Source organism: Ciconia boyciana, chromosome 11 (genome assembly GCF_034638445.1).
Source record: "Ciconia boyciana chromosome 11, ASM3463844v1, whole genome shotgun sequence".
Classification (NCBI taxonomy): domain Eukaryota; kingdom Metazoa; phylum Chordata; class Aves; order Ciconiiformes; family Ciconiidae; genus Ciconia; species Ciconia boyciana.
This window is the reverse complement of record NC_132944.1, coordinates 11,561,204-11,581,550: the sequence shown is the minus strand read 5'-3', so window position 1 is coordinate 11,581,550 and position 20,347 is coordinate 11,561,204. Positions and strand designations below refer to the sequence as shown.

Below are 20,347 nucleotides of genomic sequence, written 5' to 3'. Positions count from 1 at the left end.
GAAAGCATACCATAAATGTTCAGAGCAATGTAGAATCTCTAGTTTGAGGTTGGTCGTGGTATTCAGAAGAAGACTTTGCTTCTTTGATGCCATGTTTCATTGGCTTTAAAAGCTCAGTGTAGAGATGTACACGGTTTATAGGTTTAAGGAAGGAGAGAGTCTTACAGGATGGCTTTGAAGGAAGAGATGACAAGTTTGGAGGACCATATCAGGCCAGCAGATCATGCCTCTCCACCTGCTAGTGGCAAAAAGAACTTCCAGCTATGATGAAAGTTCCAATTTTTAATGTATACCAGGGTATTATTTCTTCTTTCTTCTTTTAACATATACACCATTATTGCAAGTAATAGAATTTCTCTCCTCAAAGTGTTATTCGTGCAGTTCTATTTCAGCTGTGAGAATAAGAAGTACAGCAGAAAAAGCAAGGAAAGAAAACTCTGGGGAGGTTCTCTGTAGTTCCCAGATACTTTTCAATGTTATTCTATAAAACTTACCTGTACTTCACAATGGAATTACTTCATTTGAGATTTATGGAGCCAAGTTCTTTGCCAACGCGTGCTGAAATCAGTGGAGTTGTGCCAACAAAGAATATGGCCCTTGAATCATCTGGAATTTATTGCATCTGACACACTGTTTCCAGGGAGAGGAAGAGATTTCTCTAACCTAATGATCAAGTATCTTCAAGACAGTCATCTGAGGCCTTCATATTTGTGCAGTCCTTGACTTCAGACAAACTAATGGAGCTGCCACAATGATAGTTTTATGTGGTTGTGCAGAGCAATCAGAGTATGCAGAGAAATCTGAGAAAGTGGGTTCCAAGTCTGAGCTCTAACTCATGATGAGAACCTGACACTCTCTTAATGATAGCAGAAAAAACACCTAATTTGTCTATAATAATAAAAATCAGACAAGTTCTTTGTTTTTCATCAGGTAAAACATTACGTGATGCCTGCAACAGGTATATCACTGAAACTAGTGAGATCCAGTTTTATTTTAAAAGGTTAGCAGAAAATGCAACATTCTACCTCGTTTCTACTTGACCTCTGCCATAATAGTAACTCACCCAGTGCAGCTCAGATGCTAGGAAGAAGCCCTTCATGTTTCAGCCCATATTGCCTATCTGTACCCACATATTAATCAGTTACTGCAATGATGGTGACCTTCTGAACAAAAATGTCTTTGAAGGTGAGGGGTTGGATGCCCTATCATTCATCAACCCTTTGGAACCAAGGCCTTGGTAAAACCAAAATCCAGAATTTTCAAGTACATTTCTAACACATAGGGTTAAGCCAGAATAAATTCTGAACTAATACAGCTCGTGTAAATTTTCTTCTCCTCCTCTCACATTATTTTCAGAACATATTAATATTGTTGAATAGATTCTGCTCTCATTTTATTCATGTGTCTCTAAATTCTCACCATTTTATAACACTTTCATGCACAAAAGCTTTATTCAAGGGAATTGCTTACAACAAAGTGGTTGTTCTCTCTAATCTATCTGCCAGTCATACCAACAAAAGTGAAGCCATATAAACTTATTTCTTTCCCCTTCAGCAAGCTCTACTTCTCTTAATGAAAGCTGCAAGTTTGTTTCTTGGTGTAAGGGGTTAAAAAAGATTACATAAATAGTTTTTCTGTCTGTGAAGATATCTTCTTTGAAGCTCTAATGTAAGCAACACTGTGCAGTAAACTACCACTAACATTAATATAGATTAAGGATCTCAATGGATAAAGTAAGCAGAGATGAACAGCAATTTTGCTTTTGCTGCAGTTTCCTATAAGGAGAGATTTTCAAGTTTGAAGAACCGTGGGCATATTTTTAACAGCCTTAATAATGAATTCTGCACTTTGTGAGCTGAAATCATATCTATTGACTACGGGCTTTACAAAGTAACATATGACTAATTTAGCATGTTGCCTCTGACACCTGCTCACTCTCAGAGGCACAAAGTGTGCTCGTTGTATTGATACTGCAAAAGTAATAGGCTACACACGGGCAAGAGTGTTCTGAAACCATCGCCATATTAGAGATAATTTTCTTTATTATGGAAAATTTGGGCCAATTTTAAATCATTTCACAAATGGTACAAAACTCATTCAAGATCTACTATTTTTATAAGCATGTTAATAAAAAGGATTTTTTTTTTTGTCTCCACAGAAAGGACTGTAATTACTATTCCACCTTCTAATATGGATGTAACAGTTGGAGAAAGCATAGTCCTTCCATGCCAGGTGTCTCATGACCCCTCTGTTCAGGTGGTGTTCACATGGTCATTCAATGGCAATACAATTAATTTTAATAGAGGAATACATCATTTCGAAAGAATTGGAAGAGTAAGTTTTTTAAACTCCTTAGTGCTTAATGAAACAATTTACCACAGTCTTTAGACGACACAAATATTTATCATAATTCTTCCGTCGCTATTTATATGCATGGCAAATCACTGTTTCTTTACAAGAGCTGCAGCCATTTATTTTTCTTTCTTAAATTTCATAAAAGCACTTGAGTTATTGTGAAGCCATAATAAAAAAATTCACATGAAAGAAACTGATGATAGCTATGAATATTTTAATTTAAAAGGTGAATTTTTTATTAATATTGAGCAATTTATAAAAATGTCCAGTATGGAAAGCATGTTGTGAGTGATTAGTTTACTTTCTTTATATCTCCAGGAATCTGTTGGGGATTTGATGATAAGAAATATTCAGCTACATCATTCTGGGAAATATATGTGCATGGTACAAACAACTTTAGGCAGTCAATCTGCAACAGTAGATATAATTGTAAGAGGTATGTCTGTTAAATGTAGACACATATTATCTTCTGGAGGAATTAGAAATTCTTAATATCCGCTGTTGTTTAAACGGTTCCTAGGATATCAGTTCAACATTTCAATAGTGAAATGTTATATACCTTGTACCCTTGGCCCCAAAATTGGATTGAGATTCTGGCCAGCATGATCCTAGTGTGCAGCTAACCCACGGAGATCTGTGCAATTCTGTCATGGCCTCTTTGGAAGGTAAACTTCAGGCCATGCAGGTCAATATGGCAGGCCACAGGGAAGTCCTCTACTTTCAGCAGACTGCTGTCACCTGCTCCTTGCTGGGCATCTCTGGGTCACTGTGCAGGCTGGAAAAAAAGCAAGAGACATGGTTCCTTTCCACTATTTGGAGATAATATGAAAGATTATTTTCTATGGTCAACTAACTAATCTTTTTACTGCCAGCAGCAAGAGAAATGCTGTTATGGGAGCAAATTCTCTCAACCCTAGCAGAAATCAGAAATCTGTATAGTGCACCGTCTTGCATTCTTTCTAAACCTCAATTTTTATTAAATTCAATAGGAATTCTGAAAATGTTGGATGGTTCAGCAAAAGACACTGTGGTTAACTTTCTTTGTCAGACAAAAAAAATAATTCCCTTGTTTGCAGTTTTCATATTAGAAACATAAAGACATTCATTTTCCTGACTCAAAACCCCTCATTAATTAGAAAAATGTAACACAGGCATGAAGTAATCATTTAGAGATTGTGCTGCTTTTATGAAACTGCAGCTTCATGAATAATTCCACTGACTTGAGAAAGTAAGAGTTGTCCAACCCAACCCAGCAATGAATCTTCTCTTCCTAATACCTTCATCTTAAAATGCTAATCATATTAGGCCCCCCAGGTCCACCAGAAGATGTTAAAGTTGAACATATTTCTAGCACTACTGCTATGTTATCCTGGAAGCCTGGAATAGATAATAATAGTCCAGTCCAGATCTACAGTGTTCAGACAAGGACTCCTTTCTCAGTTGGATGGCAGGCAGTTGCAACAGGTGAGCAATTTGAGAGTTGCCTTGTATTTTTTGCATATACCATTAATTACTCCAAAAATAAATTGTTATGACATGTTTATTTTACCTTTAGTTCCTGAAGTTGTTAACGGTAGGACTCACAAGGCAACAGTGGTTGACTTAAGCCCTTGGGTTGAGTATGAGTTTCGTGTGGTTGCCAGCAATAGTGTTGGAATCGGGGAGCCAAGCAGACCATCAGCTCTACTGAAAACTAAAGCAGCAGGTAAGTCCCTAGTTTCTGTTGTTTTTTTCCACACAGACACGTTGCCAGCTCCTGGGTGTGAGAATTTCACTGCAGCAGAGCCACTCACTCCTGCAGGGTTACTTACGTATCTGTCTGGCATTTTAGTCTGTGGCTGCTCTGGTTTCATGACAGCAGACCTGCACTACCGATGCAAGGGATGCTTGGACATGATTGAGGTACTGCATGCTTTGCTCTCTGGTTTGGAGATCACTTGGACCAGCAATAAAGGCTGGAGCTGGCCCATGCTTCCTCCCTTTGACATGTCCCAAAATATATCTAATCCCCATGCCTGAACACAAGCTTTCATTTAAGCAATTGGGGAGCAACATTTGTTTTCTTCCAATTATAACCAAGTTTATACCCTGCTCAGGGACTTGCATAGAAAATTATAAAGCCAGGTCTCTGGCATATCCTAGCACAAGCATGTAATGCCTTTTGCTGCAGAGGGTGTTTGATATCTGAGCATCGGTAGGGACAGGATATTGCCTTTAACTGGAGCAAATAAATTACGGCATCCAAAGCCCAGTGAAACTAATAGCTTCCACTGACTCCAGGGTGGGATCCTTACTATCTGTCTGTCTAACCTTTACACATTTATCTTCTGGGACTTGGAACCTCATAGGAAAAAGAAGACTCATTCTTGGATGACCGACACTGTCAGTCCTTTGACCTACTCAGTTTGGTACAATTTATTTGAAGCCCAAACCTTTGGTTTGTTTTACGTTTCTCCCAGCCCCCTGCTTATCAACTCTCTCTCACCTATAAAATCAGTATTTATAGGACGGAAAGCAGTAAAATGGAAGCAGCTTTTACAATCCACTTTCTCCTCTCTGTTTATCTCATTTGCCAAGCTCTGAAGTTTGGCAAGCTGCATTTCAAGACAGAACTCAAAATACAGTTTTGTACATTATACAACAGAAAATACATATACCCTTAGAAAGGGGGATCCATTTGTTTCTCAGAATACCTACAATATTTGTCCCAAGGCCGAATTACTTCAGAATATATGAAATCAGTTGATTTAAATTTAGTAAGTTTCTTTTCCTATTGTTGAAGAAAAAACTTATACTGAGTACTGATGCCAGAAAAAAACTATTTGATCATTAGAACACAGATTTTGATAGATTTTTTCAGCTTTCCAGGTGCAGAGAGACATCAAATGAGTCTTATCAGCAGTCAGGACTGCCTGGCCAGTGTGGTAGTAAAACAGATTGCAGGCTGCTCCCAAGCAAAGGGAAGAGCCTGAGAGCCTCCAGCCTGGAAAGATACACTGATCCTGCCTGGGCTTCGGTGTCTGGGGGATGCATGCCCGGGTGGTACATGACCCCTTCCTCCAGCAGGAGAACCACAGGAAGCTTTCACATGCAAGGAGTAAGGAGCAACGTGAAAAGGGAAGGCTAAAGAAAAGCTGGAGACAGGAAGAGGCCAGATTTTCTAAATTTCCCAGCAGAGTATCACAGATATATGTTCTCCATTACATGATTGATCATGAAGTCAAAATTACTGTTGAGAAGGCCTTTCTTGTTGTTGCTACCATGGGGCTTTGTAAAGTGTGATATTCAAAACCACCTATACAGTCAGTAAAAGCTTTCATCTTTTAAAGCTTTTTTTTATTAGAGGGATTCACAAAGCTAAGGCTGGAAAGAGGAAGAAACAATAAAATTAATATTATTTATCATGGCAATACCATGAGGAACATTATTTCCTTACAGTGTAGCCCCATCTGAAGCTTAACAAAATGAATAAGAAGACTCAGTTCAGGTTTACTTGCTTAACCTCTTCACTGCTGTAAATCATTCTCTCAAAACATTGCTGTGCAGTGGGAGAAGTAACAGATTATCTTTAAATTTTTTATCAGAATAGGAAACTGAAAACAGTATGACAGTGTGGACAGCAAAAGACTGGCCATGAAAGGGTGAACTTCACTGTCATAATAGCTATTTTGCCAGCTGAAATCTGAGCATTAGTAGATTCGTGGATGCAAATGAGCCACTGTTCATTTCATTAAAATGGAGCTGAGAATTAATTGAGCCTCTGTTGGTGCACTCAGCTGTAAATTTTCATCTGTTTCTCAACTATGACCCAGTTGAGGCTCTGCTGAGGAGTAGTACAAATTTTTTCCCCATGCAAATGTAGTAAGTACTGAACACATTTAACACATGAACTAATTGAGCATCAACTGGTTCATGAAACAGTGAAACACTAGGCTTGAAAGTCTCCTTTGTAATTTTTTCCTTTAATGAAGTTATTTTCAGTCTTAGATTATTTGCCTCTGATGTGCACAAAGACATTGATTGTGAGTGACAAAATTGAATACCTATGCTGAACTCTCAAAAAAAAGCCTGTCTGTTTGCACTTGCACTCACTTTTTTGACTGCACAACAAAATTAGCATGAAATTTCAACATTTCTAGAGAGGATGAAATCAGATAAAGTTTCATATGTGGACTTGAATCTAGAAGTGATAGTGGATTCACAGAAATTTCTGTGAACTTAAACGCTATTGCCTTTATTGCCTCTGCTAGAGCTGGGCTAATGCTGGGTGGAAGACATGGGGAAGGGCAGGCGGACATGGCAAAACTTGCCAAAGTCTCTGAAAAAGCTTCTGAGATGTAACTGTCCCTCCTATTTCTGACCCTGTCCTCAGCTCTGTCCCAACACATCCAATTTTCAGACAGTGAGAGTTGAATGAAGAGAATGACAAAACAATCTTGAAATTTCTAAAAATAGTACCAAGGGTTTGGAGGTGGTAAACAGTACACATGCCCTCTTATAAGGAGTTTCTGTCTCAGTCATTTCCAGAGTTGTCCTCTTTTTATACTTCTCTAGCAGGTGAAAAGGAACATGATACCATCCTTGCAAGTAGATCTATAGCAAACTGTACAATAAGAACAAGGCTGGTCTGTCTAAATTCCATTCATTACATCACAAACCAGTTCCCCAAAACTGTCAATATTTATAGGCTAATGGGGTGGGCATGTTTACAGAAATACAGAGCAAGAGGCAAGAAATGCTGATATTTTCCTTGCCTCTCCACCAAGAGCCGTCTGAGTGATGAGAAGCCCCTTCAGCCTGGAACACCAGCACATTGCTTGACCTCGACGCTGTACCTATAGTGTCATACACCTGGAGCAATGCTGGGGAAATCAAGCTCTAGTCAATGAACTTTTGGACACTTCCAGTGTTGGGAGAAGGAGAAAAGCAAATTAAGAGTTTTGAATTTCCTAAGAAAAGCATGCAGCCAATTAAAAAAAATTAATATATTGCTCCAACATGTTTACTGAACAAATGCATAATTAGTAAATCAGTAGTGTTGCAGCTACAGTCTGAATGGAACATCATTTTGCCAATTAGTTGATGAGGCATAATAATGTCAGATACTTGATGCTACTAGCTTCTTTAATTAATTTTTTGAACCAGGGTACTCATGTATCAAATACATCTGTGGCTTCAGCCTTATAAACTTGAAAATGTGTAAACATAATTTCAGTTCATTTTAAATATACTGCTATATAATATAGTCCCTGTTCTACGTGTTGAAAGGCAGAATAGCTGCATGTGAGCTAGGAAAAGCTCTAATCATCCAGTTGACAAGACCCCTGGCAGTAGCAGTGGGTAGTTGCAAGCACCAACATCTTTTCTTCTCCAGTTCCTGTCGTGGCACCAACGAATGTCAGCGGAGGAGGAGGGAGCCGTTCTGAGCTGGTCATCACATGGGAGGTAATTGTTAGCTCAATTAACCTAAGCTGTCTAATGGGGAAGAGTCCATGGGTGAAATCACAGCCCTGCTGAAATCCAAAGGCTTTTGGTCATTGGCTTTGGCTGAGCCTGAATTTCATCCTGCATCTGGAAAGCAAACAGCCTGTAAGATATATAGCAAGTTTTCTGTGTTATAGCAAACAATTTATAAAAATAAACAGTTTAAGAGGCATGTTATAAAGATGTTTAGAAGTCTGTATAACCCTCTTATCTCCATTGTACAGGAGGTGCTTAACACACTAATCTGCTTGGCCATTTTCTGCATTAATATTTTTCATACTTTTGTTTACATGTTTTTCATTCTGGAACACTGTGCTGACAAGACATATCCTATTATGCGTTAAAGGAGATGAGCCCTTTAATTCTCTAGCACTCCAGTGAGAGGAGAGAATATACATTTTCAGAACAGTTAATACCATACTCAAGTTGCAATGGGTGAGCGCAGGTCATTTCAGAGAGCGGGAAATAAGCATTGTGGGAAGGAGTCCTCCTTCTCCAGCCACCCAGCAGCCTCCCCGCAGGCACCACGACGAAGGCAAGCAGCATCTTGCAAAGCCTGTGCAGTAATGGGGCAGGTGCTTGGTTGGGGCTCCAGCCCCTATGGAAAAACTCCCCAAAACACGGCTCCCACTCTCCGGGTTTTTCATTGCCGCTGAAAAATACATATGAAGTTATTGTGACTTACCTAATTAAATCTGTCCCCTGGCTTTGAGGACATCTTACTGAAGTAGGAGCTACCCCATGCCATCAGCAGCACCCAGCGTGGAGGGCAGGGGCCAGGCAGCCTTCCCATGTATCTTACTATCAGGTATGACTGTCTCAGAGGCTGCACAAGATGACCTCTGTTTAGTTCCTAATTTAGGATGGGGCCTCCAAAAACAAAGTGCTCCCTTTGTAAGTCATGGAAAACACTTCTTCATGAAAAAAAAAAAAGACTTCTAGTTCAGCTTAAGCAAGGAAAGCAGTCTGCTCCCTCCCTTGACTTCATTCTTTTTCCAAAGAAATAACCAAGCTCATGTATACAGTTTGAAGGAAAAGAAAAGGAATTACATTAAACTAAAAGTGATATTATTCATCAGCTGAGTGAGTTACCTGTGTTCTCCTGTATGCTAAAAAAACTGTGCCATTTAACCAGCCTTTTGGAGGAGGAAGGGAAGGGATAGGAAAAAAATGAGGTCAAAATTAAAGAATCCCCACTAGATAAATAATATTGCTAATGCTTTCCCCTCTCCATGCTCCAAACAGAGTGAAATTTCACTTTTACTGCACTAAATTTTCCTCCATATGCATCTTTCACTGTTTTGTTTCATTTTCTCTTCTACTGATCTACTCTTTGGGAGCAGAAGAACACGAAAATTGAAAACAACCTGAGAGATCTCAATCAAATTATCCTGTTGGACTCCATAGTGTGTCCTGAAAAATAGTCAGAAGAAATACTAATTGTGCCAAGCTAACAACACTGAACACGACTCTAAAGCTTTCTGTGATGAACTCACTAAACATCTTGATTAAATCTGAGGTCACAGAAGCCTCAAAAACAAATTAAATGCTCTAGAAAGTAGCTTGAACTCTTATAAATCCCCAGTACACCATCATCACTCACACTTAACTCTCTCAGGACTAGAAAAGAGCTAGAAGGGGGCATATTGGGGAATTAATGTTTGTAAAACACTTAAGGAAAGACACAGTTGTTATATATGCCAGGCCAGGGTTATTATTAGAATTAGAAGGAATTTATGAAGAGAAAAATCAAATAAGTGCCCTGAAATCTTCTGACGTACTTCCTGATTTTTTTCTCCCATTTTCTCACACCATTAGTGGTCCCAGTAGTTTCTCTGCAGGAGAGGAGCTTGGAGCCTGGAATGATCACAGGGGCTGCAGTTCTGCCCCTATGTTTTTCTCTCTCTTTTTGCACCATTTTTCATGGCTGCTTTTCTGTGCACCTTACTTTGATGCAAGCATTTAAAATAAATGAAGTTTTGCTGAGAAACACTTCCTTCCTCCATGTACTACTGATCTTTTCTTGTTTCATAAATGTTCTCTTGCTTTGAGAAGCCAATGTAGAAGTATTTTTATCCCAAGAAAACAAAAAAGTTCATGCTGGATACAGTGTTGATGTAATTGTCTGTTCAGTAATAGTCATTAATACGTATCTTGATTGAGATTTTATTAATAGAAACATTAATTTGCCATGTTTACTAGCTATAACATTTCTGATCTAAACAAACTTAAGAAAAGAATATGTTCATGCACTTGAGACTTTCACTTGTGCTAAAAAAAATATGTAAGTGCTGTACTCATATGCAGGCAATATACAGCTGATGCATGCTTCTGTGTATGCATTTGCTCCTTTCCTGACTCTTTTTTTTCTTTAAAAATCATTTGTTTAAAATTAGCATTCCTATACCCCTTGGGGAAAAAAAAATCAGCTACAACCTGTACTGAGTGAAATGCTTTTAATTTTGAAAACTTCATGCCTGAAAGAGAATAACTTTAATGGAGCTGATCAGATCTTTTGTTTCTAAATTGATTGCCTCAATAGATTTATTATTTTGATTTTTATTTCAATATTACATTGACTGATGGCGCAAACATTATTATCTTCTCTAAGGCACAGTCAACTAAATCAATACCACTAAAATATACTCAGAGAATGAAGATTCAATTAAAACAGTGTGTACTTGCAAATGCTTATTGACTGACTGCCTTGTCACTACAGCCAGTTTCAGAAGAACTACAAAATGGGGAAGGTTTTGGCTACATCATTATGTTTCGTCCTCTTGGCTCAGCAACCTGGACAAAAGCAGTGATGGCTTCAGTAGAAGCAAACAAATATGTTTATAGGAATGACAGCATTACACCTCTCTCTCCTTTTGAAGTGAAAATTGGTGTCTACAACAACGAAGGAGAAGGGACACTGAGCTCCATATCCATCGTCTACTCAGGAGAAGACGGTAATGCGTGTTACTCTTATTAGTAATGGTTGTGTAGCATCAATAGGTCCAAGATATGTTCAGACAGATCTCCACAGGGATATTAAGGAGCCTGCTCAAAGCTGTCCATTGAAGATTGACAAGAGACATGAGGCAGAAGATGGGAAACTGAAGTAAACAAAAGCAAGGGGCAGATTTTCAGAATTGCTTTAAGTAGACAGCATGTTTCAACTTCTTTGTCCCCAAGGAGCTCCCACTGAGTGGGTTGGGAAAATCAGGAAACATTCAAAAGTGTAGCTCTCAGAAGGTCTAGCTTTCCAGACCACTCAGTGCAGCTGGTCTCCTCTGAAAATCTGTCCCAGCTTATGGGTAATGACCAATTTTGAAAAATTATGGTTTTGCTGATGTTCCAGAATAAACGGGCAGCAAAGCTAGGGGTCCACGCCAGGTTTCCTGAGCCTCTGCTTGCTGCTTCCCCTAGAATCTCTTCCTCTTTTCTTGAATCTCTGTCAGTTTTGACATAACACTGTTTTGGTAACACATATGTTCCACCAGCTGTGTTTTCTCCCATCACCCAGAACCGCAGATAGCACCAGCGGGGGCTTCGGCGCTGAGCATTTCAGCGGCAGAGGTGGAGGTCTCCTGGCAGCCCATCGCATGGAACAGGCACACGGGCAGGGTGCTGGGCTATGAGGTGAGGGAGCTGGTGCTGGTGTCTGACACCTTACAGATGTCCCTTTCCCGGCCACATTTGTATTCTGGTTCCTCCTCCCTTGCTTCCAAGTCAACAGACAATGGAGCTCTTCACCCGACTCTCATTAGCAACATTTCACCTGAGATAATCACAAGCATTTACAGACCAGGACTGCAGCTCTGTCCCAGACTTTTTGTAATGTAAATTAAAACCTCAAGATTAATCATTTGTGATGGCTACTATAAAAGGACTCGTGCTTGACTCCACGAAACAAGGCTAATCCTCCTCTTCTTACGCAGCTGTAATGCTGTCTGAGCATGATGCGGTACTTGATAGTTTGAGGGCATGCACATGGTCCATAGAAGAAACCAGGATAAATGTACTTCATTGCTATCCAAAGCTTATGGTGTGGCGTATTTGAAAGGCTTTTGGCTTCTCACTCCTATTTGTGGTGAGCACCTACTGATTTACTGATAACTGACAGGTTTTTTGCCCTGTGCACTGGAGTGCGTTGCTAGTGTCATGGCATCAAGTCCAGGGCCAGATCCAGGGACAGACATTTCAGGGTCTGAGCAGGGGGAGCTGCGAGGACGCATGGATGCTGCCAGACCCCAGCGGCACTCAGCCAGCTGTGCTGCTCCTGGCTTCGCTCTGGTCTCCAGCACCCGGTGGGAGCAGAAACCCTGTGTCAACTGCATCTGACATCCACAGGACAGACCAGAGGTCCCTCCGGGGGGGTGGGGGGGAGCAGATTTTTGTATTAATAACTGGGGTACTTTGAAGTAACCTTGAGTAATTTGAGTTGAGTAACCTAATTTGCACAGTGAAACTTGCAAAACTTGAGTAACTTCATTTGCACAGTGAAACTTTTTTTTTTTATAGCTAAGATAAACCAAAAGTAAAGCAAGTCAGAAATACTTTAAATTCTGTCCTATCATTGCAAATGTATAAACAAAGGTAATAGGAGTCATTTACAGTACAGAAACCTTCCTAAATCAATCATTCACTGAAAAAAAACCCCAGGTCTAAAGAGCTGTCACTGAATCAAAACTAGAGGCAGGATACAAAATAATTAAAAAACCTCTTAGATGACTGAGATTAATGTTTCTTTGTATCGTTTAAAGTTTTCTTCAAATGTGTTCAAACTATAAAATCAAACAAACTTTAAAAATTTCTCACCTTATTAAAGGTTTCCTTTTGGACATCTATACAGTTAAGGATTTCATTTATTTCCTTAATTGGTATTCAGTCTCTGAAATTTTCTTTCTTCTCTATAAATATTCATGCTTGGTTTTATTTTCTGCTAGTTTTGAATATAAAAAATCCTGTATTCCTTGAAATCTTCATTGTCAGCATGTCTGCTTCCCAGACAAATCTGTAACTGATGGAAAACAATGAATTGCCTGTTCTTTGTTCTAATTTTTCAGGTTTTATATTGGACTGATGATCCCAAGGAAAGCACAGCTGGTAAAGTCAGAGTCAGTGGGAATGTAACAGCCAAAAATATCACAGGACTAAAAGCTAACACAGTGTATTTTGCAACAGTTCGAGCTTACAACACTGCAGGGACAGGGCCCTCTAGCACCCCGGTAAATGTCACCACTAAAAAATCACGTGAGTATTCAATTTTGTACAACAAATGTTGCAAACTCCCAAGTGTGATAGTGACATTTCAGCTTACCGTGACCCATGTCTGGTAAATGTTGCAATATCAAAGAAAACTGGATCCCAAATTTCTTCATAAAATTAAGCAACAAAATCTGTGACTAAGAAACTTCTCTATCTCTTCCCTGACAATATTTTTGTAGTCACCATCAAGTTTATTCAGACTCTGGTATTTAAGACATTAATATAATGTTTAGCTTGGGCTTCAGTTCTTTCTCGATGGAAGCCAAAATTCTCATCAACTTAAATCAGACCTGGGAAGGTTATTTCATTTACCCTATTCTATTTATATGCTAAAGTAATTCTGTACACCTACAAAATTAGATAATACTGGTGTTTGCGTTCCTATAGAGTAGCAACTGTTAGGAAGGATTTCCTCTTGCATTGCAACAGCATACCACTTGCTTTCAAAAGAAATGCAGAGTCAATAAAGGAAAGATGTTCCACAGGTCAAACAATAGATTTGGGTGTGGGAATATGGGTTTGGTTTTTTAAAGGAAACTGTTGAATGCTCCAAATACAGTGCTTTTTTGAGACCTCTAAACTGTGCACTACAGAGGGTAGCATATGGGATACATTCATATAAATACTATTTAGTCATTAATTTCTTAAATTTTCTGCAATTGTAGAAGCAAAAACATATGCTATTCTGTTTGTGAGAAGCAATTTCATGAAACCAATGCTTTCATGGGGCCATCCTCCAAGGTAACAAGGAAGCACTGAGCACCATCCTGCAGGATTGAACCCATGAAGTAAATGTTCACTAAGAGTAAAATAGTCATAATGCAGGAAATCTTGGTAATCTGCTATGTACCAGAGTGCCCAAAACTCACTACTGTTTAAACATTCCTCTTTCTTTATACTTTCCTTGGACTTTGTTTTCCCAGTAAACAATTGATCAGCCCTTTTGCACAAAAAGGGAAATATTTCTCCTGTCTTTCACCAATTTTCCTCTTGTCTATGTGCTGTTCCATGCTATTACTCAAAGTGCAAGACAGGAACCAACTTGTAAAATGAGTTAATGATAAAAGTTACCATTTAATGTAAATAACATAAACCAAAATAAAGCCAGAGAAGGTATTTCTTAAGGACTCAAACAGGACTCTTCTTACAGGCAATTTCTTAATGGAAAATAGACCCATGTCTGGAAATTATTCTCTATATTCATATGTACATATGTATGAAAGACAAGTTAAAGACATGGCAGTCAAGTGACAAGTCATATAAAGAATAAATATGCTTTTGTTTTACATTGACTTCATCTTCTGTCAAATTCAGGATTGTGCTAATGGTTCATTTAAAAATTAAAGTCAAAATAACCCTTTTAATATTTGAAAACATATATTAAAATTTTAAGCTCTAGTCTCTGAAAGATGCAAGCACTTCCAATATGAGTAAAGATAATATGTCAAAAGAATATAAACAATGTGCATCTACAGCGGGAGCTTTAGCTTCAAGGTAATAGCTCTGTCTTCCTACTCATCGTCCAGGATTCCTACAATGTTCTGTGCATGCCATTATTGTAGAGACTAAGCAAAACTAAAATGGTCCTTCTGCCAAATAGGTGCAATTCTGATTGAAACATACTTATCTAAGATCAATTTAAGGTCTAAGTTGATATCCTGATTTAAGTTTAAACTACTTAGGAAAGTGGAAATGATGTCCTCCTTCCATGAACATACTGCTCCATTAGGAGCTGTTGTGAAGCTCAGCACTTCTGCTTCTTTACTTATATGTCATGGATTTCAGAAATTTCTTTGCTTTTTCCTTTTCTTTACAAATATGTACATTGACACATATAGATATTAGAAACAGTTTGCAAGGATAAACCTCAACTCAGTACAGCAAGAAAGCCAAGTGTTACTTAAAACATGAGAGTAACATCGTTAACTTAATAAACTTAAGCATGTGCTTGGGACTTCTATTATTCTTGACAATGTTGATTACAAGAAATTAGTTGCGGAAATGATCTGCTAATCTTAGATCTGAAGAACTGTTTGCAGTGTTTTTGCCTGTGGATATTTCTATGGATTTGGGGAAGTGCTACGGTACCACGTGGTCCCTGGCTGCACAGCAAAACCACATAATTTTGTTTTGAAAATCATCCTGTGGTGTTTTTTCAGCTCAAAGACTAAGAATTATGATGGTTTTAAGTGCTATGCTAAAAAGCTTTGAATAAGGCAGTATTCACCCATTTTTGAGTGCTTCCAAGGCTTTTCAGAGTACACAGTCAATGAAGTATTTGACATCTTTTGCCTCTCGTGAGTTTTTTGTTACCAAATTCCTTATATAAAATATTTGCTGAAAGCAACAAAGAGGTCTGAAACAGCATTTAAGTAAATTTGCAGTTGTATGTATGTGAATGTATATAAATGCCTTCAGAAAGAAAATTAATCTTTTTCCAGGACTGACAGTATGGCTCATGGATGGACATCTGCTTATATTCACCTGAGTGGTCCACTAACACCCCCTTTCCCTACTGGTGGGATGGATTAAACTTCACCACAGTCATGAGGCAGATAGATATGAAACAACAGACACCATCAATTTATTCTATATCCATGGGAAATGAAAGAAATTGTGGAGTATTACCAAATCAACAGTACCTTCCCAGTTACATACATTAATCATCAATATATAGGAACTGTAGGGAGAAAAGAAGGATCCCAGAAGTTAAGCATTTTAAAGTGAGGTCTGGGATACTCACAACATGTTTCTCCAAATCTCTCCTCCTTTTTCTTGATTCTGTTCAAGTCCTTATTTCCTCTAACACCCCCAGTGCCATCCTCCCAGGCAGGGTCCGGGGGGACACACCATGGAGAAGGAGATAATGTGTTGTTCTAAACCTGAGATAGATACAGTTCAAAAGCACAGTTTCAACTTCACATGTTCACACAGGATTCAATTTCAGTCACTTGTAGGTAAATTTTCAAAGTACTGGCACTTAGGCATAAAAAGCCTTTGAAAAGCTACTCTCAGCCTATTGTGCTGAGAATTTATAAAATCCTACAATGTTTCATGATGGAACGCATGGAGACTTTAATGTGTAGCTCTTTGTAACCTGTCCTCATGGCTGACGAAAATCTTGTCTTTTGTATTTTGCTCTTAGTTCTAGCTTTTTCTGAAATCCATACAGCAAAACATTCTCTAATACATTAAAATATAAATAGGAACAACATAGTACTTAAACAAAATCTATCAAATATAACTTGAACTGTCAGACACTGTCAGGCTTTTCCTAACTTCGAAAATGAACTCTCACAGTAAGTGGGTTTGTGCTATCTTTATTCTGACTAATATGAGAGCAATGATAGACTGGAAAATATTTTTTACTCTTCTAGATTTGAATCACCCATGCATTTGCTACTTCCATGTCAGCAGCTCATTCAATTACACTATGCAAATTAATATTGAGCTGTATCTTGTGATTATCATCATCTTTTTTTTAAAGCACCAAGTCAACCCCCAGCAAACATTGCCTGGAAGCTGACAAATTCCAAAATCTGCTTGAACTGGGAACACGTAAAAACAATGGAAAATGAATCAGAGGTGCTAGGCTACAAAGTAAGTAATTTTTTTACCTCATTAATCGGACATGTTGTTTATAATAAAGGTACAGTGACTTGTTGAAAGGCGACTGTTCATTACCTGGAAAACAGTGACTTTTCCGGAGTTATTGGGATGGCTGGCTGACATTTATACAAATGGAAGAATGGCTGTGTTCATTCAGAGTAGGACTTCTTTATCCCGACACAGGGATTTTCTGTCCCCAGTGCTGGATCTCTCTTGTCCCTTTTCTCTTGTAATCTTACTCATCTAAGATTCTTGCATTCACATCTTTTTGGGGAAAGAGTTTCACACATCTATAAGAAGTAGAGAACAGTCTCTTAAGCATTAAAGACAGGCATAAAACACATTTAAAAGTTTTCACTCTCTGGCAATTCATAAATGTTCCTTTGAAAACAGATAGGAAGATACGCACATAAAGATCAATGTGAGTGAAGTAAAAAGCACTTCCATAAATCTATTTTTTAAGGAAAGGAAAATTTAGTTTAAAGTTTGCAGTGGCTCTGACCTCAAAAGACTTATGGAAAGACTTTTTTACTCCTGAAGGATTGTAAAAATGGAGGTGGAGAGTGCTTACATGAGGAAAGGTTCTCAGGATCCAGATCCTCATGTTGCTAGGCATTTTAGTGTCTACACAGTGTTATTTATGCCTAGGGAGGAAAAGGAAACAAAAAAACCCCCACCTTGCAGTCTTTCTTGAGATCATCTTCTTTTCCACCCTAGTGACTATGTTTGAGTAGCTCCACACACTGGGGAAAAAGGTAAAACTAGACTATGAAGCTTTTTTCCTTTGTGTCTAACCTACCTGCTTCTAGGCTACACTTGCTTATTACATTTTGATGTGGAAAGAGTGCTTTAAGTACTTGCTGCAGTATTTATTGTATGATCCCTGTTTCTCCTTCTGCTTTGCTCTTCAGTTTCTCTTTTTAGCATAAATATGTCAAAAGACTGTCAAGAGAAAGGAGTCAAACACTGTCATTGCTGTGCTAGCAAGGAATAAAGGCTTCTTGGAGGAAAAAAGCTGATCAGAGTCTGTAGGATCCCTGTCTAGACTCCCCAGGCTGCTCTGCACCTTGGCCCAATGATTCGTTAGCAAAAAGGCCTAAGTGCAAGTAGGCACTGGATCCGTCATGTTTAGTTTAGTAGAAATGTGCTTCCTAAGTGGAAACCCAGATGCTGCTATCCCAATTTCTGTCCTTTCTTGAAGTCTTTAAAAACATACTGCTATGCAATGTCCCAGGTTTTCATTAGCAGGTGGTAATTTTGCACAGAAGTCAATGTGAATATTTCTATTTGACTATAAATGCTCACCACAACCAGGCAAAATTAAAAAAAAAAAACCAACTAAACCCTCAGTTCCTGAAGTGTCAGATGAGTTCTGGATGTAAAAGGTGTTACAGACTGAAGTCTTGTTTAAAGGTGTGTCTAACTTCCATATTTACAGAAGATCACAAGTGTATTGGATAAGGATTTCATAACCCTACTTTCAAGGTAAGCCTCAGTTCTAGTAGACAAAGGCTCTCCTGAAAGTTGGAGTAAATTCCCACTGTGGCCTCCATCACAAAATTCTGCAGAGTATATTTCTATGTTTTGAATTAAGTTTAATACTCTGCAGGATGCTGATAGTTCTCTGAAAAGTTTGGGACATGACGGAAGTTATTCTCAGCCAAAAAAAATCCATTAAAACTTAAAAAAAAATTTTGAATAACTCTTGTTTTCTAATCCCTTTTTACTTAGATTTTGTATAGACAAAACAGACATAGCAAAACGCATATACTGGAGACAAACAACACTTCAGCTGAACTTCTGGTACCATTTGAAGAAGATTATCTCATAGAAATAAGAACTGTCAGTGACGGTGGGGATGGCAGCAGCAGTGAGGAAATTAGGATTCCAAAAATATCAAGTACGTGAGGTTTTTTTTTCTCTGAATGTTATTGCATAATAAAAAATCTCAGTGCCTCTAAGAAGTACAATAGATTAGCAGACTTTCCATTACCGTAGGTGGCCTCCCTCCTGTTGCTTTGTAATGCTGGGGACATGTAGATTAGTCTCTGGTACTCTCAGATTCATTAGTGGAGAAAGTATTTTGCACAACACCTAGATGTGACCTTATTTTTAGTGTAGGTCTCCATCTGCCCTGGCCTGTAATGCTCAGGGAAGGACAGAGAAATAAGCTTTCTCGTTAAAGTCAAAGCTGCAGCTCTCACATGTAACGCGGCTCTTAATCTGCTCTGGAGCTGCTGCTGCTGAGACAGAGCACCTCAGCCCCGCTCCGCGGCTGGGGAGGGGTTGCCCAGGGTCCGGTCTCTGCCCTCATGAATACCTTATTATACATGCAAAATGGAACACAGTTTTGCAACAAACTAGCCAAAACCCTCCTGAAAGTAGATATTCACAGGGAGGGTGGGAAGCTGATTTGAAACCATACTCCATGGACCTGCTGCTACAACGTAAAAAATAAATAATAGGAATAACATTTGTGGGTAATGTTTCATTTTGAAAATAGAACAAAGATTACTGTTATGCTAGAATGAATAGAAAAATATTTTTTGACACTAGTTTAGTCTTGTCATAAAATTTTGTATGCTTATATTTTACAGGTTTAAGCTCTGGAGGAATAAAATTGTCCCAAAGGGCAAACCATATATTGACATCTGGGATCCTGCTATTGAGTTCTGTTCTTATATACCCTTTTTCTTGATGATTAAAGCAATGCTCAGCCATGGACTTTTAAAAATAAACCATGTGTCGATTTTATCTTAATACTTCACCACGACCAACATTCCTGATAAAGAAAAATAGTGGGCATGGGGGAGGGAGATAGAAGTGGTATATTATTAAGAAAACATTAAGTATCAATATTACATTAATTTTTTAAAATAAGCTTTGAAATTAATGGATAAATGTATATGCATTAATTAAATGGAGTGGTGCCAAACATAACTTGAATTTGTGAGGAAAGTGGTCTCAAATTTTTTACAAGCAGTAGTTCTTATTGAAACTCCAGTGTAATGGTATGTTAAGCATGAAAGACCTGTGCCAAGCTGTTATAACTGAGAGAAGAAGAGACTTGCAATTGCTTGTGACGTGGATATTTATCTCACATTCTTTAATGTAACCTGTAAAAAACCCCCACCTTCAATTAAATAAAAGCTATTTGTTTACTTTTTGCACTTGTTTGTATTACAGAGGGTGTCATACAATGCATTAAATGAAGTGTACTGTACTATTTTCTTCAGAAAAGGGAAACTTAAATAAAAGGAATCATATGTACCAACCCAAAGCCCATTGAATTCAATAGAAAGACTTTCAATGGCATCAACAAGCATTGAACCAGATCTGAATGAGACAGTACCTTTTATAATATGAGATACTTTACATATTCTCAAACACATTTTAAAGGACTTTTTCATGCAAAGAGTATTCTGATCAACAAAACTAACAGACATGCTGAATACCTTTTTTGAAAGGAGATTGAAATATATCTGTCTTCAAGTAGGTTCAGTTGCTCTCTCACCCGATATTGTTATTCTTTGCTGTAGCTTGAAAGTGTAAGTTCATCTTTGGGCTGGGTATGAAGGTAAATGAGAAGAACATTGATTTTCATCATCTTGAAATATAAATAAAAGCATCTAATTAAGCCCTT

The 20,347-nt window shown here is 38.3% G+C and overlaps 1 protein-coding gene across 4 annotated transcripts in view; it reads left to right on the top strand.

The window, feature by feature from the left end:
* The window catches only part of LOC140657982 (contactin-6-like), an 85,847-nt gene extending 66,420 nt beyond the window's left edge, over window positions 1-19,427 (top strand). For all 4 annotated transcript variants that reach the window (XM_072875803.1, XM_072875800.1, XM_072875801.1 and 1 more), the window contains 11 exons: window positions 2,159-2,334; window positions 2,674-2,791; window positions 3,661-3,819; window positions 3,911-4,060; window positions 7,730-7,800; window positions 10,559-10,793; window positions 11,351-11,466; window positions 12,894-13,080; window positions 16,583-16,695; window positions 18,436-18,604; window positions 19,302-19,427. In XM_072875803.1, coding sequence (XP_072731904.1) covers window positions 2,159-2,334; window positions 2,674-2,791; window positions 3,661-3,819; window positions 3,911-4,060; window positions 7,730-7,800; window positions 10,559-10,793; window positions 11,351-11,466; window positions 12,894-13,080; window positions 16,583-16,695; window positions 18,436-18,604; window positions 19,302-19,402 — 1,595 coding nt within the window. In that variant the 3' untranslated portion in view covers window positions 19,403-19,427. The remainder of the gene's footprint in view (window positions 1-2,158; window positions 2,335-2,673; window positions 2,792-3,660; window positions 3,820-3,910; window positions 4,061-7,729; window positions 7,801-10,558; window positions 10,794-11,350; window positions 11,467-12,893; window positions 13,081-16,582; window positions 16,696-18,435; window positions 18,605-19,301) is intronic.
* Window positions 19,428-20,347: the final 920 nt, after the last annotated feature.